This window comes from Rhinatrema bivittatum, chromosome 3 (genome assembly GCF_901001135.1).
Source record: "Rhinatrema bivittatum chromosome 3, aRhiBiv1.1, whole genome shotgun sequence".
In the NCBI taxonomy this organism is placed as follows: domain Eukaryota; kingdom Metazoa; phylum Chordata; class Amphibia; order Gymnophiona; family Rhinatrematidae; genus Rhinatrema; species Rhinatrema bivittatum.
Window position 1 is genome coordinate 248,099,520 of NC_042617.1, and position 25,716 is coordinate 248,125,235.

General features: G+C 43.6%; 2 protein-coding genes across 6 annotated transcripts in view; one reads left to right on the forward strand and one right to left on the reverse strand.

Moving 5' to 3' along the window:
- GPATCH11 (G-patch domain containing 11) overlaps positions 1-25,716 on the reverse strand; it is a 1,168,394-nt gene that overhangs the window by 648,048 nt on the left and 494,630 nt on the right. The window lies entirely within an intron of this gene.
- IPCEF1 (interaction protein for cytohesin exchange factors 1) overlaps positions 1-25,716 on the forward strand; it is a 308,348-nt gene that overhangs the window by 198,071 nt on the left and 84,561 nt on the right. For all 5 annotated transcript variants that reach the window (XM_029594417.1, XM_029594415.1, XM_029594416.1 and 2 more), the window contains 2 exons: positions 6,796-6,887; positions 22,180-22,537. In XM_029594417.1, the coding sequence (XP_029450277.1) occupies positions 6,796-6,887; positions 22,180-22,537 (450 nt within the window). The remainder of the gene's footprint in view (positions 1-6,795; positions 6,888-22,179; positions 22,538-25,716) is intronic.

Here is a 25,716-nt window from a genome sequence, read left to right on the forward strand (position 1 = left end):
TAAATGTGCGGCCAAGCCGCACATTTTACTCTCAGAAGTTAATGCCTGCCAAAGGCCGGAGTTAATTTCAGACGGCACTGGGCAAGTGTACAGAAAAGCAGAAAAAAATGCTTTTCTGTACACCCTCTGACTTAATATCATAGCGATATTAAGTTGGAGGCCCCAAAAAAAAAAAAAAAAGGCAAAAAACTTTTTAAAAAAATCTGCCCGCGGGTTGGAAAAAGGATGCTCAACTTTGCCGGTGTCCGTTTTCCAAACCCATGGCTGTCAGTGGGTTCGACAACTGATGCCAGTAAAATTAAGCGTCAGCTGTCAGACTCGCTGACAGCCGCTGCTTCCGCCAATAAGGAGGTGTTAGGGACCCGCTAGTGTCCCTAGCACCTCCTTATTAGCGCGGGCCCGAATTTAAATAAAGAATCGCGCGCCTAGGAGAGGTGCCTGGGAGCGCAGACAATCACCTCGGAGTGCCGGCTCTCCTGCAGAATTTATTGAATGGGCCCATGTGATAGAGCAAACATTTATTTCAGCATGTCAGCCTTGGAGAAACACCACTGCACCCATTTTATTTAGTGTCTGTAGAACGTTCAGCTGTAAAATGCTTGTAAGAATAATGATGGCACTAATAAGACAAAACAGCCAGGAACTGTGCTCAGCCTCGTGAAGACTTAAACCATTAAAAAGAGAATAGCAGGAGAGTGCTCATAATGCACACCTTCCTTTCGTCTGCTAAAAACACAGTGAAGGGATATTCATTATCCCATGATAGAGAAAAGTAAAACACTTGGCCTAAGGGCCTGATTTCGAAGCTTTTTTTTTTTCCAATAGATATAGAATGAAGGGGAAAAGTCCCTACTAAATCAGATCCTGCAAAGATTACACAAGACAGAAACAATTATAAGCATGCATACAACAGAATTGGTGCCCACTAAATAATAAAACTAACATGATCCAAAAGCACCTTCAGAACAGAGTTAGGAAAAACAATAAATGAGAAACATTTAGTTCATCAAGAGAAAGTAATGAATTCACAACCTAAATTCTAGTTTAATCTATTAATGTATAAATGTACTAAGAAAGGGATCCACAAGTTATATCTTGGTATATTAGTAGACTATATGAAAAAAGACTAAAAAATACATTACCAACTTGTGCCTTTTTTGTAACTTTTTTTTTTAATTTATAAATCTTATATTACAAAATGTACTTTTCTAAGCAGTATACAAAGCACATACTTTTCAATTTAAAACAAATAATCCTTAAAACCGAAAATTTCTCATCACAAAATATTTATTTTTATTTTTTATATACCGACATTTCATGAGTACATATCACATCGGTTTACATAAGTTAATAAGTATTCATTTAAAAATACTTGCATTTCCAAAATTAAATGAGAGGAAATTACAAAGTTTCATAATAAATTAAAAGCAAAATAGTAAAAATAATTAATCATAAAATTTAAGCAGTTAAAGGTATAGGAAAGTAAGAGCAGAGGTTAAAACAAAATCTGAGTATATATTTTATTCTTAGGGTATATAATCATTTGGTTAACACTCATGAAAGGCTTGTTTGAATATCCATATTTTAATACCTTTTTTAAATATTTTAATGTCAGATTCGATCCTTAGTTCCTGTGGTAAAGAGTTCCACAGTTGGGGACCTGCGATGGAAATAGCCCTTTCTCTTACATTATTTAGATGAGCAATTTTAGGTGAAGGTATGGGCAAAATCCCTGTACCTGCTGATCTTGTAATTCTTGATGGAATTTGGAAATGTAATGTTGAGGTTAACCGTTCTATTTTTTTGTGGTAGAGGGTTTTGTGAATTTGTGATACAACTTTATGCTGTGCCCTGTATTTAACAGGCAACCAATGAAAGTCTTTTAATATTGGCGTGATATTATCAGATCTTCTAGTTCCTGTTGTAAGTCTAGCTGCTGAGTTCTGTAGTAACTGCAAAGGTCTTGTAATATTAGCTGGTAGGCCCAAAAACATTGAGTTACAGTAATCAAGTTTTGACAAAATAAGAGCTTGTAGAACTGTTCTAAAATCTTTAGGAAATAAAAGAGGTTTCAATCTTTTAAGAACATTCAATTTAAAATACCCATCATTTAATGATTTTTTTAATGCATGTTTTCAGTGTGAATTCACAGTCTAGGAAAATCCCTAGATCTCAGAGCTCCAGTGAAATGTGATAGTTTTTAGCAGCTTCCTGAATTTCAAGTTCCTTTGCCTGGCTTAATTTAGGGCAGATATATAAAAGTTTGGTCTTTCTGGCATCCAGAGAGAGGTTCATTTGGGTTAATACTTTATTAATGGTAGTTTTATAGATATCCCAAAGTTTAAGAGTTTGCTCAATTGATTTTTCGATTGGAATAAATATCTGTACATCGTCTGCATTTATAAAGTGTGAAAGACTTACACCAGATAAAATTCTACATAAAGGAAGCATATAGATATTAAAAAGGGTCGTGGATAGAGAAGATCCTTGAAGAACACTGTGTTGGAGATCAATTGGTTGAGATTCCTTATCATGAAATTTAACTTTAAAAGATCTATTCATTAAGTAAGAGTCAAACCATTTGAGCGCAGAGTCTTTTGATACCTATTTCGTTTAATCTAAGATAATTTTATGGCTGACTGTATCAAACGCTGAGGATATATCGAGCATAATCAGAAAATACGTTTGGCTGTTGTCAGTTCTTCCAAGGATAATATCTTTTAATGACACTGTTTCAGTGCTAAAATATTTTCTGAATCCATGTTGTGCAGGGTATAGTGTACTATGTGTTTCAAGGTAATCAGATAGTTCTTTGTTAATTAACTTCTTTAAAATCTTAGAAATATAAGGCAAATTAGATATTGGTCTTAAATTTGCTAAATCATGAGAACTGGATTGAGGATTTTTAGTGATTGGTTTAACAATTGCCATTTTTTAATATTTCTGGAACCGCTGCTTCAGTAATAGATTGATTATATCTACAATCAGTTTGGAGACTATATTAGAGACTGTTTTTAATAGCTTTATTGGTAAGTGGTCAATTGGGTGAGCAGCTGGATTCATATTTTTGATGATACCTTCAATTTCAATGATTATCAAGTGCGTCATTAAAAAGTTAGGCCTTTTATTGCTTACAAAAAACTTTTATCAATTAACTTCAAATTGTGTGGGAGGGCATTCCATAATTGAGGACCAATATATGAAAATGAACATTTCTGTGTCTCAGCCCAACGTATTTCTTTTATGGGAGGAAGAAAAAACCAAAAATTCAGCTTCTGATCTTATGTTCATACTTTACCAAGGTGGACAGGTAGTATGGGCCTTCATCCTTTGTTTTAAAAAATAATAAAAGCATTTTGAATTTTTTTCTCTGATCAATTGGTAACTAATGTAATCTGGAGAAGAAGGGATATATGGTCCCTTAATTTACTTTGTAATAGCATAAGTGCTGCAGTGTACTGCAGGAGCTGAACAGCTCTTATCTGGTACTTAGGCAATCTACAGTTGTCAAAAAATAAAAAAATAATGCCTGTATGATGATCCTAAAATCCGAGGCTGTTAAAACATAACTAAGATGTCTTAAAAGCCAAAGTTTATAAAAGCCAGATCTTATTACTTTTTAGCTGATCAATGTATGTCAAGGATGAGTCCATAAACTCTAGATTGCAAATCTTTTCTTTAAGCAGAATCTGTTAACCCTGGTTAGGATAAACATTCGGTGCATTAGTAACTTAACATTGCCTCCATGTTTTCTGCATTCAGTACTAATTGGTTTGCAGTCATCCAACCAATTGGAAGTCATCCAAGATTGTATACTCATTAAACACACATTCGCCTTCTGCACTGTCTGACTCAAATCTCCTTCTAAGGGAAACAAAAGCTGAATGTTGCCAGCATATATCTTGTAAAACAGAGCTTTCTTCTCAATAAGCTGACATAGTGTAGCCAAATAAATATTAAATAATGTAGCGGACAAAATAGTTCCTTGGCGAATACCCACTTTTAACTGAACTGTCACTAGCATTTTCAATTTGAAATGTTCTTCATGCCAGATAGGAGGCAAATCATGAATATACCTGCCTACCAATCCCCGAATTCAGTTAATCAGCACTGTAACAATTCATGATTCACTTTGTCAAATGCAGAAGAGAGAGATCTAAGAACAGAACTATAGCTTCTTTTTTTGGCATCCATCTGACGCTGAAACTAACAAAGTTCTAGTGCTGTGCCCTGCCATGAAATCACATTGGTGGGGATTCAATAAAGCGGTCTGATCTAAGAACAACTTGTAATTGTTGATGCACAAGAGCATTCAATGACCACGGCAAGTTAGATATTGGTCTATAACTAGCACATTGATCAAAAGGAAGAACCCTTGTTTAATAACTGGTCTGATCTTTGACATATTTCCTGAAAATTTGAAAAAAGCAATCTCCAGTGACTGATTTACTATAGTATGGCATATTATCAAAAACAAATCCTTACAGCAGCATAATATACCCATAGAGCGCATATCTAAGGCACAAAAAGATTTTTGAAAATATTCATTGAGTTCTCTTTTTCTGATACAGAGATGTAATTGAATAAGTCCCATTGGGCCTGTGACTTTTTAATGGCAGTTTACTTACTTCACTGATATCAGTAATACCAATTAAAAGTCAGACCGTATTAGATTCTAAATATTTGGCTAAACTTTGGCATGATGGCATATTCATTTTTACTTGAGTTAAAAAAAATTCTCTGTTCTGCTTATGTGTTTTTGAAAAAGCTCTTAATTTTCTTTTGTTTTAGACTTTCTCCATTTTTATTTTGTTTTACGTAAAACCTTCCTTTTTTCCTTAAATGAGGTAACGTACCAAAGAACTTTAGCTGAAGGTCTAGAATTTTTAACTGTTTTCCATGAAGCAACTTCTTGAATGGAGTCAGCCAATGCATCGGTGAAAGAATCCACCAAAACATCAACAGATTCACAAGATGTCTCAAAATCTTTGCTCAAACAACTAAATCTGAGTAAATCCATGTCTGTTAGACCTCAACATGATTTCCTCACTCCATTTTTAAGACCTTTTTTGAATGATTCTCTAATGGAAAAGAAATTTATGATTGGACCACAGTACTTCAACATTTACCAATTAAGAAATTGTAGTGTTAGAGGCATATTCCTCTGCTACAGTAAGTTGATCTAAAATGTGACCAGCACAATAAGTTGGTGCCATTATCAATTTTGTTTTAATTGCATAGAAGTTGTTTAATGTTTAAATTCAATGTAATGATAGCTGAGATGTTATCATGGAGATTAAAATTCCTTATTACTAATATTTTTTGAGAATGCAAGGCTAAGGCCATAATATCGTTAATTGCTATTCTACACATGGTATCTAATACTGGTAGACAATATAACAAGCCGGTTATTCAGTCTTTTAAATGTAGAGTGATGTTCTCAGCTTCTCACACCATTACCAGTATCAGTATGCATCTCATAAAGATCTAACTTTTCTCTAAAAATTAAGGCTATACCCCTACTACATTTTCCTACCCTTGCTTGATGGAGGGTGGCATAACCTGGTGGACACATTGTTTGACAATACTATAACAGTATCACTCTACCAGGTTTCAGATAAAAGTAGCAAATCTAGTTTCTTCTCTTGTATCAATGAAAACGGCCACTCAGGCTTTTGATTGATGGAACATATATTAATATAACTTAGCTGTAGTCAAGTAGAAGTTCCATCTAATGTTCCAGCATCCATTAGCACTGCGTAAAGAGTAAGGCGGTTTACTCTTGGGCAACTGAGCATAACACTCTTGGCCCATAATTATTGAAATCTGAAGACCGACTCCTGTAGTTCATTTTAGCACAGTTGTTTAAATAAGAAATGCAGCAAAGTGTTAACATTAAAGATGTCCCTTGTTGACAATAGTTTAAGCTCTCCATTCCCATGCCCTTGGAGCATATTTGTCTTCAAATCCATATGCAACACTTCCATCTAAGGAGCTGTGATAAGATGAAGCTTTTGAAGTGGGGTCTGTCCTGGAGGGTGGTTCTCTTAATTCAGTGAACTAATGCACTAAGATATATTTTGTGGATCCGTTCTTAGAACTGAGGAAGGCGATAGGATGCCTCCCCATTAGCCTTCCGGTCCCATGGGTCCAGAATCCCACACTGTGCACCTGCATTGAAGCTGGCACAAAGTTATGTACCGGAGAAATCACAAGCAGAGATTTGACACTGCAATCTCCCCGCATTCTTTGCCTTCCCTGACCTACCCACCTCCCCACCCTTTTTTTCTTATGTAAGCCAAAGCACACACACTGTTCTGGCAGAGAGGGGTGGGCAGCAATCATAAGGTTTTGTTTTGTTTTTTTAACGTGTCTGATGGCAGACTTTCTGGTGCCCTGTGCAGGTGCTGTAGTCCCAGAAAGTGGGGGGCCTGGGGTACCTGCCCCGATTTTCCTCCCAGCCCCCCCCCCCCCCCCCCCCCCCCCGAGGATGGTTCTGCTGAACCCCTTTCCATCCCCTGTTTTCTACTAGTGCCTCACTGGTTTGGGTCTGCTGGCTCTTCTTTTTTTAGAGCAAGGGCAACCCCGTCCTTGGGACACAGGTTTTCAGGATATTATCCATAGTGAACATATGAGCCAGGTTTGCATGCATTGCTTCCAATCTCGTGCATGTTCATTGTGGATATCCTGAAAACTTGACTCTGTTGAGAATCACTGATCTGGAGTGTGCGGACCGTAATAAAGCAGCTTCAACATTAATTTGTCTGCTTGTTTGTTTTCCATTTCCTGATGCAGAATGCTGGAGTGAGAGTGAACAGGATGATTCAGAAATAACCGTGGAGATGCCGCCGCCTCCGTACTCAGCAGAACGCTGCCTCCACCAACCTGTACGTATTATAGTAATTAACGTGTTGCATTTGTTAAACAGCTGGCACTGATATCTGTCCTCACAGAACATGTATTGAAGGCTTATCTTATTAAGTGGCTCGAGGTTTAGTTTTTGTTTTGTAGTTTTAACAGAGAAATTGGTTTCTGCACCCTTCCGCTGCTGTGGCACTTGGTTTCAGCCATCTCCATGGAAACACCCTGAACTATCACAGACACAAAAGTTCTAGTCACAGATATTTTGGAGCAAAGCTGAAATTATAGAGAGTAGAAAAACATACCCTCTTCATATCATAAGAAAATAGGTAAATCAAAGTATCATTGACATTTCTCTCTGTGTATAGAGATGTGTGTGTACATAAACACATGAGGTTTGACTGACTGAAATTAAATTTGTTTTGAGAGGGTTGAATTCATAGACATTGCTAATGCCACCCTAAAACATGGCTTGCCACCTCAAGTTTCTAACATCGAATTAGGTCAGGGCCAGTGCAAAGCCCTACCCAATCCAATAGAGTGCGCTCTGCTGCATTCAGACCTTTGATCCACTGATCCTTGTCCTATTCCTCATCCTCTTTCCCCCCCTCCCCCAATCATGTAAGTGAGCAGCATTTAAGTCTACATCATTTACTACTGTGGGTGGGGCCTGTCTCATCATAGGAGGTGCAAGAATTATGCTGCTTCTACCGCCAGGCAGGCCCTGCAGCAGTAGAAGATGGCATAGGCTTAAATGTTGTTGCGTCTCCTTCTGCTGACTTGCATTGGCCTCCACTACACACCCCCCCCCCCCCCCCCCCAAAAAAAAATAAATAAAAAAGGATTTGCTGCCATGGCTCCAGAGAGCTCCCGCAGCAGGGCTGCCATGGACCCCGTCCCACAGCAGCCCAAGAAGACTCAGAAAACATGAGAAGGCCCTGAGTGTGTGTGTGTGTGTTGTGTTTGTGTGAGAGCCTGTGAGAATGAGAGCTGGTTTGTGAAAGAGGATATGTGGGAGAGAGAGAGTATATGAGAGAGATTAAGTTTTTAAAATTATACTTGTTAAATATGATACAGGTATAAAAGGACACGATTTATCACATTCACCAAATAGTATTTATCACAAAATTATGTAACCAAACCTTTATGGCACCTGTTTAGATTATATGGTTCTATATACTTATTCAACATTAATTTATGTGCCTTACTGTAAACAGTTGTGATGGTACTTAACGACGGTATAGAAAAGTTTTTAAATAAATGTGTTTTTAAGGGAGCTTGTGGGAGAGAGATTCTGCATGTGAACGTGAGTGCCTGCCTGCGAGTGCGTGATGGAGTGATTGCCAGTTAGTGAGACAGAGAGAGCGCATGTGGGAGTGAGGAACCTTGTGTGTGAAGGAGAATGTGTACATGTGTGAGAGCCTGTAGAGCAGCGGTTCTCAACCTGTGGGTCGCAACCCCGGCGGGGGTCGAACGACCAAAACACAGGGGTCGCCTGTGTTTTGGTCGAACGACCTGTGTTTTGGTCGAACGACCTGTGTTTTGGTCGAACGACCTGTGTTTTGGTCGAACGACCTGTCGAACGACCTGTCGAACGACCTGTCGAACGACCTGTGTTTTGGTCGAACGACCAAAACACAGGTCGTTCGACCAAAACACAGGTCGTTCGACCAAAACACAGGTCGTTCGACCAAAACACAGGTCGTTCGACCAAAACACAGGTCGTTCGACCAAAACACAGGTCGTTCGACCAAAACACAGGTCGTTCGACCAAAACACAGGTCGTTCGACCAAAACACAGGTCGTTCGACCAAAACACAGGTCGTTCGACCAAAACTGATCTGCGGACCGACCCCCAACGGCCCGGTCCGCAGACCAGTACCGGGCCGTTGGGGGTTTTTTGCCAGTCCGTGGCACCGCGGCTGCTGCGGGGAGGCGGGGCGAAGCTGGAGACCTGCCTCCTCCAACCCCAAAAGGGAGCGCATCGCGGTGCTCCTCCTACTTACTTCCTGCCCGCCCTGCCCCGGAAGACAAATGTTGCCGGAGCCGCACGGGCAGGAAGGAGGAGGCGCGTCAGCCGCATGCAGAAGAGGAGCAGCGCAGCCCGAGAAGACCAGGGCCGCTGCAGAGGCCAACCTGTGGCGACCCATAAAGAAGAGGCCCAGAGGTGAGAGAGAGGCTGAGTGTGTGCGTGTGTGAGAGTGAATTGAGAGACTGTGTGTGTTTGCAGAGACAGCATGTGAGAGCCTCTGTGTGTGTGTGTGAAAGAGACAGCATGTGACAGTGAGAGCCTGTGCTTGAGCAAGGCAGCATGTGGGGGTGTGAGAGCCTGTGTGTGAGACTCAGACAGCCTGTGCCAGTGAGAGACTGTGTGTATGAATGATTGCATGACAGAAAGAGCATGTGACAGTGAGATCCTGTGTGTGTATGTGTGTTTGAGAGAGAAATGCATGTGAGAATGAGAACCTGACTGTGTTTGAGGGAAGAAGACAGGTGGAGAGAAAAGAAACAGAAAAAAAGGCAATATAAAAGGAAATGGCAAAAAAATAAAGGGAAGCAGATGTAAAAAAAATAAATTACTTTTTACTGATTGGTACATGTAATCTTTGGGAATGTGCAAGAGTAGCACTTTCTCTATGGCGGATCTCACAATGTACGAGATCAACATGGAGGAAGTGGAAACCCAGGGGGCCTGCACAGAGGAGGCAGCAGAATGGGCTTCAGTGCCAATAGCAGCAATCAGCGCCTCCCCAATAGCCACGTGGCAGTAATTAGATTAATTGTTTGACTCAGCTGGAGGTGACAAAGTATGAAGTGGGATGTGAAATCACCTTGATCTGGTGGAGAATTAGGATTGCTGTTACACATGAACTGTATTTGGCAAACATTAAATTAAAGGGAGCCAGGATAATCAATTGAAGCCTGCAGCTGAGGACTGATTCATTATGACTCATGTAGAAATTAGTGCATTTTCCAGATTAGTCTGCATAACACAATTCTCAACAGTCAGCATTATTTCTGCTGCATAGAGTTTTATCTGAGAGGCTCTGAGGTTGTGAGGGAGCCAGTAAGAGTGAGAGCATGAGTGTGTATGAGAAAATCCAGGGGAGTAAGAGTGTGTGTGAGTGGGGCGGGGGGGGAGAGAGAGTGTCTTACACCCTGAGAGTGTATCAGTGTCTGTGAGAGCGAGAGGTTATGGTGGGCATAAGAGCATGAATGTGTATGTATGTGACAGTGTATGTGTGAGAGAGAATGGACATGTGAGAGTATGTGTGAGAGAGAGGATAACCTCCTAATCCTCGACAATATCAGGGTGACTGGAAATCAAGAGCTCCCATGTATGGACAGCAGGGGCTTTTTAAAATCCTTATTAGTTTTAATTATTGTGTGTTGTTTGATATATGTGCTGTTTGGAAATATTTTATTGGTGTTTGGGAAATTATAAAAATGTATATGATTTTAATTAATAGAAATTCTATTTATCAGTAATTTTAAAATATTCTTTTATTAGTATGGTTTTACTATTATAACTGATGCTTTATGTATGTTAATTTTATTGTTTTATGAGGAATGGTGGTTCTGTTTATAAATGTCATAATAAATAAGTATGCACTAAAATCCAACCCCATCCATAAGCCCGCCCCATATGACCAAAGCCCCGCCCTCGCAGGGCGAGGACGGGGCGAGGGGTCACCGCAACATGAGGAACTGTATTACGGGGTCACGGCATTAGAAAGGTTGAGAACCACTGCTGTAGAGTGACAGTGTGTGTGTGTGTATATATGTGTATGTCTGAGGGAACCTGAGAGAGCATGTGAAAGTATAGGAGTAAAAGCTGGTTTTTGAGAGAGCATGTGGGAGAGAGGAAGCCTGTATATATAAGGAGTCTGTGAGAGTGACAGCATTCGTGTGTGTGTGGGGGGAACCTGTGAAAGTGAGATGTGTGAGCGAGAGGGAGCCTGTGAGTGTGTGAACCTGGTTTGTAAGAGAGCCTATGGGAGTGATAGCCTGTTTAGTGTGTGTGAGAGAGAGGAGTGAGTGTGTATGAGGGGAATCTGTGGGTGGAAGAGCATGTATATGCATGGGGAGAAGAGAGAAAAAGGGTCTGAGAGCTTGTATACAGGAGATAGAAATAACATTTGTGTGCCCCCAGCTCCCTAGTTCTGTCTCAGTGTGACTGGAAATCTAGTACCTAGGTATGGAATGCTGAGGATTTTTTAATCCTTATTAGTTTAAATTAATGGGTGTTTGATGTGGCTGCTGTTTTGAATTATTTTATTGGTGGTTTGGGAAATTTTTAAAAAATGTTATATAGCATTTGTTTTTCTTTATAAACTATTTTTATTAAGATTTTCTAGACATAAACACAGCCATGTCAGTCAAAAGTAACAACAAGCATGTTTCTAAATCCCCCTCCCCAATCCCCCCCCCCCCCTTTTTTCCCCATCAAATTAACCGAGGCTGGCAAAAGAACCTAATTCGCAGAGCCCTGGACTAATAGCTACCTTGGGTTTTATCATAAGAGGAGTGAATAAATATAAAAATAGAAGTGAAGCAGGGCAAATATAGAAACATAATAAAGTGTAGAGAATATATAACATTCCTCGTCATTGGGGGAAATATAATCCAAGAAAGCAGATCAGACTTGTATTGTTATCAAATCTCTTTGGAGAATGGGCCCGGGCAGCCAGATATTCATGTGTACATAAACTTATCATTTTTTTGAAACCAGTGCTCTATATTAGGCCCCTGTTTCCCCAGCCATCCTGTCAGGACCACTTTCTTGCCCACTAAACTAGCTTTTGTAATAAACAGAAGGGTTTCATCTCCCCAACGAGCATCTGGCAATTTATAGGTGTTATTATTTGTGATAATTGTGGGTGGATCCTTGGGCTGGTGGCAGATGACCACACCCATGGGGGAAGATCCCAAGAGGGACCACCGGTCAGGCTCAGAGTTGGGAGACAGACACACACAAGTTCTTTTATTAAACTGTTTTAGAGAACCACCAGAGGTGGCAGTAGTGAGCTGGAAGAGCCCGGCTGGGCTGTAGTCCCTCAGGCACTGGAACAGTGATCCCAGGAAGGTTGAGCTGTAGAGAAACTGAGATAGTGAGTATGCAGAGTTCAGGAACAGAACCTTGATGGTAACACTCATACTGTAGTCTCTTAGAATAGCCCTGGAGCTGGAATGAAGTAGGCCCTCGAGGAGCGAGTACCTGGTTCCAGGGAAAGCTCTGAGAGAGAAATGGTAACTCACTGGTGTTGTAGGCAGTGGTGACTTCCTGGCAGAAGTTATATTCGGTAGCAGGTCCGGGAATGTGGGCCCTCGAGGAGCGAGTACCAGTTCCAGACTGCGACCTGAAAAGCAAGAGTTAGAGCGAGGCCCCCGAGGAGCGGGTACCCCTGGTAAAGTCCGAGGAGGCAGAGTAGCAAGGTATGCGGAGAGCGAATCCCATCCGCGGCGATACCTGGAGGCAGCTAGGTAGGAAACCCTTTGCTAACTCGATTAGCTATCAAAACAAGAGACCTTAAATATCTGGCGATGATGACATCATCTCAGGGGGACGCCCCTGAGATTCGAGCCACAGCTGGTATTTGAGTCGGGGCCGTGCGCACGCCCTTAGGCCTCAGGAGAACATGGCGGAAGGTAGCGTCTAGCCGGTCTGAGGGATGCCGGAGGAGGTCGGCAAGATGATGCCGCGGCAGCCAAACTTCCATCAACCAAAGAGGGAGTCGCCAAAGTGGTAAGGTGGGCGGAGTGGAGACGTCGGGCAGCGATGGTCGCAACAGTAGGGGACCAAAATAACCAAGCATTCGGATCTAACGGTAACTCTTCCTTTAGGAAAGTTGTGCAATTGTGACTGACATTTTCCCAAAATAACAGGATTACTGGGCAGTCTTAAAAACAATGATAGTATGTGCCAGTATTGGATGATATTCTTTTTTTAAATATCTCTGTTTATGAAATGCAACCAGCCAAAGCAGCATTAACAATTCTGTAAACAAAACAGAAAACTGATCACATTTGTTTCTTCTAATTTTACTTTACTGTCTAACAAGATACCTATGTACACAACACCACTACAACATAATTTAGGAGACTGTTTCAGATAGACTCAACTTTACATTGATTTTTGTATGAAAGGAAAGCACAAAATGTATTCTATGCTTCCTAACAGAGCTTAGACAGTGGCTTCTGGAAGAGCTTGATGTCCAGTTTTTTCAGTAGCATCTAATGCAACATCTGAACAAACCATAAATGACTAGTTGGTAGAGAATTATTACTATTGGATGTTATTCTATACATCAGCTGTTTTGAAATAGTTATTTTTTTATTAATATAGTTTTAGTATTATAATTTTTATATTTCTTGATGTTTGATATATTTTATGAGGAATGTTGATTCTGTTTTTGTATTGTTACACTATAGACAGAGTATGGCTTCTTGGTTTCCATTTCAGTTTTTGTCTGCAAATTTCTGGTTCTAATTTGTGATCCTTTATTTGGTGAGGGCCTGTCTCTGTTCTGCACATGTGACCAAGGGAAGAGATTTTGCTAACATGTAGTGTCTGTGTAGGGATCTGTAGCAAGTGGGTTTGTTTAGTTTCCTCAGTAGGTGTTGTATTGGCATTCTGGGACCCAGTGCAATATTTACACTGCTCCTTTTTCCCAGGAGTCCTTGATGTTACTGCTGTTAAATTTTATGAAAGATTTGCTATATAAATTTTGAGTGTCTGGTTTTGTTGCTTCACAATACATCTGGCAGTGGAAGGTGTTTGTGCTACTGTTACTGAGGTGACAACAGAATTTGAAAATATTTTTTTGATATGGTGACTTGTAAGGGGATATAGTATATTGCATGAACAGAGGTCTTTCATATAATTATAATCCTTATCGAACGTTTCTCAAATTTTTCAAGAACACATTTATTAAATATCATCATGAAACATATACATTATGAACATATCATTACATAATATGAGGTGCACCACAAAAATATTAAAATAACATGTATCACATTATAAAAACTTCACATACTAAAATCCATCATACATCACACCATCTCATTCATACACACATACATTCATTAAAATAAATCTTTGCAATTCCAGCAATATGAATTTTCCAGTTTCCTATTATACTTTCTCTTTCCTTTTCCTGTCTATTGGACTGAGCCACATGCTCATGGGGTTCTTTTCTTAATAGATCATAAAGATGTGGCCCCACCTTGGTCCGGACTATGCTTGTGGTGGGGAGAAATTTATATTTACTAATGTGATTTATCTTTGGGTTTGAAGCCTGAGTGGGGGTTGAGACAGGGTCCCAGTCACCCCGAAACCACAGTTCTGTGCCCTTCCCAAGCAAACTCTCCCTTGTGGCACCACAGACGAGATAAAATCATCAAACTGGAATTAAACAGTAATTAACCTTTTTACTGGTATTGTGTAAGTAGTAAATGGGAAAAGTACAGTAGTGAAGTATAATATAAACTTGCAGTTTTCTTATTTTAAATCAAGCGATGCAAAAAATAGACTGGGTGTGGCCTGTTAGCCAGGGCAACCAACATACTCATATGGATAGTAAAAGAAAATAAGAAACGCTAATAGAGAGAAGTTGGGAGGAAAAGCAGTGAGGTACACAGATTTCAAAAATTGACTTTACCCCTCAGTACTCAAAAAGGGGAGGGAGAAACAGATCCACCCCAATATCATCAATTTGTAAAGGGTGCACCTTGTCTTAAACACAAAAAGGTAGATTTTGAAAGCCTTGCATACACAAAAACGTCAGGTCATGGGAGTTCCAGAAGTGGAGCCAGCACTGACATGTGTAGCCTTTAATTTTCCTCAGCCGGCGTGCATATGTATGTGCATAGATCTCCAGACTTGGGTGTGTGGAGAGTATTTTATAACCTACGCATGTAGGTTATAAAATAGTGCATATTTTTTGTGTGCAGCGAGATACGAGTGTTTATGGGCATGCACACAGCACTTTTAAAATCTACCTTAAAATGTGTATTTCCCACACAAATCAAGAAAATGAAGTCCTGTTTGGTGGTGGAGCTGGCTAGATGACAAACCAAATAGATGAGCATTGCAGTGTATGGAAGGTCTCTCTCTCCAGGGGAGCTTGCCAAATGATTTACTTGGTACTAAACAGAAAGTGGTCCTAGTTTGTCTTACAGAAAGACCACAGTTTATCAGCTTCTCTTTCCTTGTCATAACTCATGCAACTGTGGCAAGGGTTTATGCTTAACTTTGGCTGAAACTGTTAAGATGAGATATTGAATTTGACAAAAAACCAAGGAAATAAACCTTCTCCCTCCTTTGCTAAGATACTCTGTGCAAAGTTTACACTACTTAACTCAGTCTCTTAGGAGAGTGATCTAGCCATGTGCTCCTGGGCCTGGATATCTATGGAAAGGAAGTCTCTCAGTATCTCAGCTCCTGATTCCTCTATCCCTTGTTGGGATTTTACATGTAACTCAGTTATGAAGCAAGAACAGTTGTCTCTTCTCTGTTTTTCTCATAGCATAGATTTCAGTCTCTCCCTCTTGATAATTAGGTCTTCAGGAGAAGAATTGTTTGCAGGGCTGCCAGATAGAGATGTGAATCGTGTCCTCGATCGTCTTAACGATCGATTTCGGCTGGGAGGGGGAGGGAATCGTATTGTTGCCGTTTGGGTGTGTACAGTATCGTGAAAATCGTTAAAATCGTGAGCCAGCACACTAAAACCCACCCCCGACCCTTTAAATTAAATCCCCCACCCTCCCGAACCCCCCCCAAATGCCTTAAATTACCTGGGGGTCCGTAGCGGCGGTCCGTAGCTTAAATTACCTCCGTAGCCTTAAATTACCTCCGTAGCGGCGGTCCGTAGCTAAATCGGGGGAAGGGGGAGAGCAGGAAACCGGCACACTAAATCGTGTAGTATTCAGCCGGCGCCATTTTGCAAAATGGCCGCCGCAAAATGGCGGCGGCCATAGACCAAAATGATTCGACGCAGGAGGTCGTTCCGGACCCCCGCTGGACTTTTGGCAAGTCTTATGGGGGTCAGGAGGCCCTCCCAAGCTGGCCAAAAGTTCCTGGGGGTCCAGCAGGGGTGCGGGAGCAATCTCCTGCCGCGAATTTTTTTCCGTACGGAAAATGGCGCCGGCAGGAGATCGACTGCAGGAGGTCGTTCAGCGAGGGTTCCGGACCCCCGCTGAACGACCTCCTGCAGTCTATCTCCTGCCGGCGCCATTTTCCGTACGGAAAACGATTCGCGGCAGGAGATGGCTCCCGGACCCCCGCTGGACCCCCAGGAACTTTTGGCCAGCTTGGGGGGGCCTCCTGACCCCCACAAGACTTGCCAAAAGTCCAGCGGGGGTCCGGAACGACCTCCTGCGTCGAATCATTTTGGTCTATGGCCGCCGCCATTTTGCAGCGGCCATTTTGCAAAATGGCGCCGGCTGAATACTACACGATTTAGTGTGCCGGTTTCCTGCTCTCCCCCTTCCCCCGATTTAGCTACGGACCGCCGCTACGGAGGTAATTTAAGCTACGGACCGCCGCTACGGACCCCCAGGTAATTTAAGGCATTTGGGGGGGGGGGGGGTTCGGGAGGGTGGGGGATTTAATTTAAAGGGTCGGGGGTGGGTTTTAGGGTGTTTTAGTGTGCCGGTTTTCCTGCCCTCCCCCTTCCCCCGATTTACGATTTTTTGACGATAAATCGGGGGAATTGGTATTGTATCGTGGCCCTAACGATTTTTGACGATTTAAAATATATCGGACGATATTTTAAATCGTCAAAAAACGATTCACATCCCTACTGCCAGATACACTCCTCTTCCTGGCTCCAACTCCTGGCTGTCCCCACCTCTCACACACGGACAGAGCCAGCCAAATTGTGCCTTTTCTTCCTTAAATGGTCTCCCAGCATTCCTTTGGCTTCTTCCTCTGGCTATGTAGTTCTGTTCTCTGGGCAGGCTAAACAGTACAGCCCTTTGCCCAACTTGTTAACACTGTGAGTTCTGGATGCTAGTTCTTGCAGAACATTTGTCATTCACAGGCGAGCACTCCTTGGCTGCTGTGGCTTTCTGCAGGGTTGAAAAACCCATTTTAGCAGGTCCAAAATACATCACTCAGATCCAGTTACATTGTAAGGTTCCAACACACAAGCTCATGAGGGCAGGAACCTGGTTTCTAGTAATTTGCTACAAAGATGATGTTTTTGACTTCCAGTGGAGGGGAAATAAATAACTCTCTTCCCCCATTAACAAACTGTAGCCCACACACAAGTTTTGTGTTCCCAAAGATCTGCAGTTTCAGCTGTGCTGAAGAGGATACTTACAGAAGATTTTGAAAACACAGTTATATTCACAGTTGGTATGCTTGCTCGTGCTGAACAGGTCCTTTCTCCTCTTCCTCTGCTCCTCTGGCTAAAGGTGCAGTCTTTCCAAGGGATTTTGACATCGGGACCCAAAATGCAGGGAATATCTTTTTGTTTAGGACAGAAAAGATTCCATCGGTGTAAGGGCCCATGTTCTGTAGATACATATGTCCAGCAGGGTGCTATTGTCTGTTCACCATGGTACATTGTGTGTTTGTCACTCCCCTCCCAACAGAGCATGATTAAAGGTTGATCATGGAAGTGTGGTCCAAGGTACTGGTAAGACTGGTCTACTATATTAAGGCAGCCTGACCCAGTTCATCTTTTTGCTTTGTGCTGCATTTGGATAGTGGGTCTTGTGCAGAAGAGGGAGATAGAGGGTGATGCTGAATCTCCTCCCCCAGAGCCTCCAGATCCTTCAGGCATTCTGACTCTCTCTCCACATAACCCACCAGCAGCAGCCCTTCTTCCACCCTCCTGGAGATGCCTCTAGAATTCTCTCAGTGAGTTTGGTATAACCCCCCTTATGGGACAAGATCACTTCTCATTCCCATGGCAGGAGTGACAGGTTCATAACATTTCTCAGGCTTAGTGTAATGAATTTATTTAACTATAAGGCAAAAGGGGCCTTCCATGATAAAATCGCCACTGACTCTCCTGTCCCTCAACAATGCTAGCACTCCTCCTCCTCCTCCTCCTGTATCGTTCCTCATTATATCTATTTATTTATTAATCATTTACATGTTACATATACCATTAAAAACAAACTGAATCAAATTATGCAAAGTATAATCTTAATTAAGGGCTTGCTTAAATAAGTACTTTTTTTTTTTTTTTTTAGTGTTGACTTGAAAGCCTTTGAATCTTCTGTCAGGTGTAATGCCTGACTGTATATTAAAATAGTAAAAAGTATATCAAACACTCATTTTATCTAAAAACTGAAAAGAAATAAAGCAGTTCAAAATCTCTACATACTTTGCTCTCTAACTTCCTGCTCGCTCTCACTCTCTCTCTTCCTCCCTCCTGCCTCAAACGCTCCATAAATACATCCCCAAGTCTGCCCATTCTGTATATTCTGACAGATCTGCTGACAGCTTTGCAAGTCAACAGATCTTGACTGCAAATTTCTCAAAACTCTGAAGTCTGACAAATTATTGGACCTACACTGAGAGTGATGAAATGTCAGATTATTTTGGGAAAGTTAGAAAAAAAAAAAAAAAATTCAAGGCAAATTTGTTGCATTTTTCAAAGATTTGCACATGCCCAGTACCAAAACTCTTCTAAACAGATTTGCAGAGACCTACTGATTTTGAATAATGTAAATCTCTTGAAATGTGTGATGACTTCCTGTGATGATCTAACTCTGTATAAATAATAAATCTATTAAGACTTATAATAGGTACTTAGGACCATCTTTAAGGATTGGGCAAAAGGCCTGCAGCACTCTCTGCTCAGTTCTTAAGTTGTGCTGCATCTATACTGAGGGCAAAAAATTTTTTATCCTAGTTCAAAATTGCATACACTAAGGGGCAGATTTTAAGAGCCCTGCTCGCGTAAATCCGCCCGGATTTACGCGAGCAGGGCCTTGCGCGCCGGTGCGCCTATGTTCCATAGGCCTACCGGCGCGCGCAGAGCCCCGGGACTCGCGTAAGTCCCGGGGTTTTTCGAGGGGGGCAGGTCGGGGGTGTGTCAAATCGGCACGGCATTTCGGGGGCGGGCTCGGGGGCGTGGTTTTGGGGGCGTGGTCGCGCCCTCCGGAACCGCCCCCAGGTCGCGTCTTGGCGCGCTAGCAGCCCGCTGGCGCGCGGGGATTTACTTCTCCCTCTGGGAGGTGTAAATCCCCCAACAAAGGTAGGGGGGGGTCTAGATAGGGCCAGGGGGGTGGGTTAGATAGAGGAAGGGAGGGGAAGGTGAGGGGAGGGCGAAAGCGAGTTCCCTCCGAGGCCGCTCCGATTTCGGAGCGGCCTTGGAGGGAATGGCGGCAGGCTGCGCGGCTTGGCGCGCGCCGGCTACACGAAATCGGCAGCCTTGCGCGCGCGCCGATCCAGGATTTTAGCGGATACGCGCGGCTACGCGCGTATCTACTAAAATCCAACGTACTTTTGTTTGCGCCTGATGCGCCAACAAAAGTTGGCGCATCAGGCGCAGTTCTCTTCACCTACCGCTCTATACTCTCTTCTAATTGCATGCAAATGCATGCCGCGGCTGCGAAGCCTTAGGTAAGCGTTAGGCCCACGCAACCCATTTTACTGTATAGAGCGCCTATACAGTATCCTGGGTTCGCGGGCCTAATGCTTCACGGCCACGCTGGTATCTGTCATTTGAAATGACAGGTACCAGGAAGTTGACAGTTATGTTCCCCGATGCTCGGCAAACTATCCCCCAGCCCCCGCTCACCTGCCCTGGCCCCTTCCGGTCTCCGGTGCAGCCCCAGTCCTGTCTCCTCCTCCCGAAGCAAAAAAAACAAAACAAAACTGAAAAAGTAGCAAGGCTCAGGCCTGCTACGATAGTCCCTTCTCCCTTCTCCTCTCCTCCCGATTTCGGCGCTCAAGGCGGCCGGGTGGGCGTGCATTCATCCAGGCAGAGGGAGCCGGCAGCGAAAGCGGCCTCCGGCTCCCTCTGCCTGGATGAATGCACGGCCCCCGCCGGCAGTAAATGAATGCCCGTGCGATTTCGGCGCTCATGCCTTGAGCGCTGAAATCGCACAGGCATTCATTCGCAGAGGGAGCCGGAGGCCGCTTTCTCTGCTGCTCCCTCTGCCTGGATGAATGCACGCCCACCCGGCCGCCTTGAGCACCGAAATCGGGAGGAGAGGAGAAGGGAGAAGGGACTATCGTAGCAGGCCCGAGCCTTGCTACTTTTTCGGTTGGTTTTTTTTTGCTTCGGGAGGAGGGGACAGGACTGGGGCTGCACCGGAGACCGGACGGGGCCAGGGCAGGTAAGCAATGTTTTTACACTTTTTTTTTTACACCATTTTTTACACTTTATTCCCGTTTTAATTTTCAAACACCACACTATAACACCAAGTAGAGGGTAGCGGCAAAATAGCGGGTTACAAAGGAGATAATCTGAGCGCGCGTCACAGTATCGGAGGGGAATAGCTAATTCCTTCATTATACAGCTAATTCGTTCATTTACACATCATATACATGCTGCATGCGGAAAGGGTTATGTGTCTGTTTTAAGAAGCGCTAAGGACGCGTGAAACTGGAGACTATATCGCTGAATCGCCCTACGCGTCCGAATTGTGCGCTCCCAGCACATTACAGACGGGAAATCTTCAACCGCACGTTACAGTATCGACCTGATAGCTAGCAAAGGTTTTCCTAGCTATCCTTCCCCCCTCCTGAAATCCCACGCAAAAGACTAAACACCCCTCCTCCCTCTTCCTCACCACAAACCGCCTCCACCCCTAAGAGGTAGGAGGAGGTACACCTTCTACTGGCAGCATTCAGAAGGTGGCAGAGCTCCTCCTGCCTCTAGAGGGTCGGGGAGGACGAACACTATGGATGAAAAGAGGGTGAAGGTTCTGGCGCGGGGAGCTGGGGGAGTACAGGTGTCTGGTTTCTTGTTTGGGGAAAGATGAGAGAGGCAAAGTATAAACATAGGTTTTTACCATCTCAAAGGTAAATCAAATGTATGCCCATAGTTTTCTCCCCTGACCTAATGCTCCGTACCATCGCCCGTCTTTTTGAATGGGTAAATTTATAACCTGCAAAAGAAGCTCAGCAGGGGACAGCTGCCAGTCCCTCAGATCTAAACGGCGAGCTCCTCCGTTACCCGGCCAGATCCTTGTGAAAAATTAGTGGCATACTTGTGTAATTCTTTGTGCAACATTTTGATTATCGTGTAGTGATGAAGACTACACATGACATCAACTGCAAAATATTTGAGGTGATAGCATTTCATTTTTTATTTTTTTTTTTTTAAATTGGGCCTGAACTCTTGTGTGCTCATACTTGTGCTCAGATAACCAGAGACTTAGCTTACCAATGTGTCCATCCTTCCTCCCTGAAGTGTGCCATATAGTAAAGCAGGCCTTTGAGAATAAGTGACTGTGACTGTGACTGTCTTCCCCCCTTTCAGGTTGCTATTGTGAGGTTGCTTGTGAATTCCAGTTCAGGTCTTCTCAGCTGACTGGTTACAAGTAACCTCTTTTTAACATGCTCGGCTGCTGCGCAGTGAAGATTCTCGAGCACTTGGTGGGATGTTTCCTTCAGTAGGGCCTTCATTAGAGGATGCTCAACTATGGTCTGCTGATCTCTGCTCCTGAAAGAATAATTTAGAAATCTGACTTCCTTTGCAAGGCTCTCCCCTCCCCCCACCCCACCAGAGGAACCACTGTAAGTTAGAAAGTGATAGGCAGCACGGAGCAAGATTTGTTTTTGTACCATTCCTGCTTCTAGATTTTTTTTTTTTTTTTTTTGGGGGTGGGGGTAAAGATTTTAAAATAGTTCAGAGTGGCAAGTCACACAGGCACTTTTTAACTCCCACATACATCGTGCAGATTTTCCAAGAGGAGCTACCACGTTTCTGCTCTCTGAGCAAGTGCAATGCGTGCTCGCTAGAATCGTCCGCATGCTTTGTGCCCGCTATTTGAGGGTGGAAAACAGCACCTGGTACTGTTCAGACAGGGATGCTGATGCGCTGTTGTCGTCCCCCTGGGGGTAACACCCACTGGGGAAGTCTTTTCTCCCCCCTCCCCCAATGCCTGAAGGCCGCCTCCTGTGGAACCCGCGTGTACTTCCAGCTGTGTTTCTGGTCTGCAGTTTTCAAGTTGGGTCATTTTACGCTGGTAAACATCTCTCAACTTGCCCTCTTTATGTGATAGTAAGCTTTGCCAATTACCATGCTTGCGTCTCTCACCACTTGTAGTACTTATAGCAGACTACAATGTAAATTATTATTTTTATTTATTTATTTTATTTTTTGCTTCTGTCCTGAAAAACAGACTCTGCACCCATCCTCCTCCTCTTCAGCGTTATCAAGTGGAGCCTCTTGCTCTTTCTCCTCCTCAGAAGGTTCGATGAAGTCTAAAGGTTCCTCCTCCTCCCTGGCAAAAGTGGCCTATCAGGAGAGACAGTCCTGGCTTGATATTGTGAATAGCTCGTCTGCTCCTGAAGAGGTGGCGCAGCCCTTGATGTTTTCCGTTCGCCTCGATGCAGAACTCTCGGCGCTGGACAACGAAAAGAAAACAGCCGGTGGATCTGAGAACTCTTCGTTAAGGGAAGACGCAGCTTCGTTAACTACGGGAAAGGATCACCTCGCCGTCCTAGAATTTCCAGTAATGCAGATGACACTAGGCAAAGGTAAGGAAAACATGAAGGGGCCCCATCTGATGGTAGGATGTGAGCTGTTTAGCGTTCTTGTTCAGTGCGAACGGCATAATATTGTACATCTAAAGCATTGTTAATTATTTAGCCTGCAGCCAGAGTCCGTGCCATAAGTTTTAAGGCCTGTTTCCTAGGACTAAAGGGTGCTGATTTCTTCCCAAAATAATCATTTCATCCTCTTCAGCTGTGCAAGTGCACCCTGTACAGCTAGGAATCCCTGAACATGGTCTTGAGCTGAGGGTCTCAGGAACTGAATCTGCAGTCCTTGGGCAGAAAAATAAGGCTTTTAAGTTGGCGTTAGAAGGGTTATAAAAAATCTCTGTTGCTTTTTTATTGTTGTGAGTCAGAAATACAGTAGTTAAATAGATGTAAGGAAATGCTGAATGCGTTTTAATGCTTTTTGTAACCCTCCCACTTTCGGGGAAGCCACCTTCGGGGACTGCAGGGGTTTTGGATGTCCTCCTGCAGCCCTGGGAGTTCTCAGGGTTCCCTGGGGGAAGACTTAGCTGTCATAAAGTCCAGTGTCCCCTCAGAATTTGATCTCATCCCCCCCCCCCCCCCCCTTAACAGAGATGCTTGCAGAGGGCACAAGTTCTGCTCTCTACCCCGAACTTCCCTAACCTTTAAGTGACTCCTGAGTTGCAGGAATCATCCAGAAACTTCTTTAGAACATATTGTAACACTGGGTAGGGTTACGCCCTCCCCCTGCACAGACAAAATGGGGACCTAAAATAATCATTTTCCCTTAATCACCATACACAGATACTCAAATTAATAACACAGGGCATAGCATTGTGTACTGTATCCTCCCAGAGCCTTCCACAGGAGTGGATCCATCTCCAGTGGTTCCCATGTCCAGCATAGGGTAGCACCTAGGATTCAAAGGTTACACAGTTACTGTACCTACAACCAGAGTACATTTAGCACAGTGCATTAATCACATACACCACATTAACTTTCCCCTTGTTCAAAGGAAACAACCCTCCATGGATTAACAACCAATTCTTTCTGTAGATACCTTTTTACCTTGGAGACTCTGGGGGAGCTCTGTTATAATATCAATGTAGAACATATATTTCTTCCTAAATGGAGTCTTTCTAGTCTCCTGTGGGGAGAAAAGCATTAGTATCCCTTGTACCCAATGCTCTCAATAAAGCAAAACATTTTCCTTGCTTGGCTCCCCATGATAGGGCTACCTCCCTTTCATTTTAGTTACAACAGCTATGACTCTTGGAAGAGGAATCGTCATTCCTTACGTGACATGCTGAATCCCTGGCGGAGAGTCACCACTCCTTGACCTGCATGACCTAGAAGTAGGTTAGCACATCTTCATTTCAAAACAAATAACACAATACAGTACAGAAAAATGAAGTATAAAATGAAGGACAGAGATCAGGAACCTTTTTTGAAGATTTTTTTTTTTTTTTTTTACAAATGAACACAACTGGTCATTTGTAAACATTATTATTTCTCTTTCAGAGTCTATTTCTCTTTCGGTGTCTAAAACAATTTGCACCTTCTTTTCTTTGGGCTTCTGGCTCCTGACCCGGCCATCACCTTCGGGGAACCTCCCCACTTCAGATAACAGTTCAGTGTATCAACACTAAGTGTGTGATGATAATGTCTCAGGCCTAAACAAGGAACAGAACAGGCACAGATAACGTGCATTCAACAACCAACGAACTAGCAACAGGCAGCAGCAAGACTCTATGGCAGCCCCAGCTAGGGACCATTCCACGCAGGATCCGATACATGGATGGTGGAGCCCCCAGGCAAGATCCTAGATACCGACATCTTGCGCCAATGGCCGTCGGCCCTAGTGACCTCACCATATGCTTTCTTACACAGCGGCCCACCTTCCACTGCTGGCATTGTACCAGAAAGGTTTCCTGGATCATCGGGTGATTGCGCTCCAACTCATAGTAGCATGGATCCCTCTTTATTCTGCTGTATATCTCCTCAGCGACCCACTCATTGTGCTCCCACTCCATAACACTCATGATAAGGGGTTTCATAGGGATAGGACATTACCCAGTACTCTGCTACAATTGTCCGTACCCAGCGCTCTTCCCTCGACCAATTGGGCAGATTCTGGCATCCAGGATGCCCAATAGACATCTATGGCTCCTTTAGCAATTCAGGCCGAATTGGGATTGTGGACAAATCCAATTGGGAGTGACCTGGATTACTGGTCGACCAGTAACCCACTGCTCTCCCATCCATCTCGGGACTTGCTACTGACCATGCTGGTGATGCTTCCTGATGCACTTTCAACCAGGTACCCAACTGCTAAATCCACATAATCCTGCATCATGCACAAATGTTGTAAACTGGTTCGTGGCTCTCTGGCCAGTGATCTTGCAATGCTATTTTTGACTGAAGCAATATCAGACAGCCAGGTGCTCCAGCCTCCCAGGCCTCTCTACGTGTTCTGCCCAGGTGGTGCCTGCTCCCCTCTACCTACTTCCAGGTCTGTGCCCAGTAGCCATACTCAAACACCCTTTCCTGACCACTTTTTAAGCCCCAGCGCAGGGGTAAGTGGCTGTCGAAACCATCAGCTCTCTTCCCAGTTCATCACGGGAGCTGCTACTGCTCAGCAATGGTAGCAGATCATCGACCTCCAAGGGCCCGGTTGCCCCCTCCTCCTCTGGGCTGCCCTCCTCATCTATCCCTGTGGGCGTGTCAGGACTCGGGTCAGACTCCTCTGGTAATTTCTCAGTGTATGGGCTCCTGGGGGGGGGGGGGGGGGGGTGTTAGATGGATCAACCACATGCTGTACTTCTGGTGACGGGCGATTCTCTCTGCCGTTTTGAGTCCTTTTAAGATTGGGACTCCTGTGACCCTCTGGATCTTTCTCAGAGCCCACTATCTGGCCCAGCACCAGTACTTTTCGGCAGCATGTCTTTCAGTCCTTCCAGCAATTCAAAAGCTAAGGTCGTGATCAACTCTGGCTGCATCTCTAGTGCATATAAACGGTAGACACACATCACTACCGGCCATGGCTCCTGTGATAGCCGTCACCGTCCACAATCCACTCGAGCAAATGGGTTCACCACCTACTATTGACAGCTGAACCTGGCTGTTAAGCTTGTGCAGTTCACTCATCTCTTCTTCCTGAACTACAACAGGCGGCAAGTACAACTGTCTGCCGATGC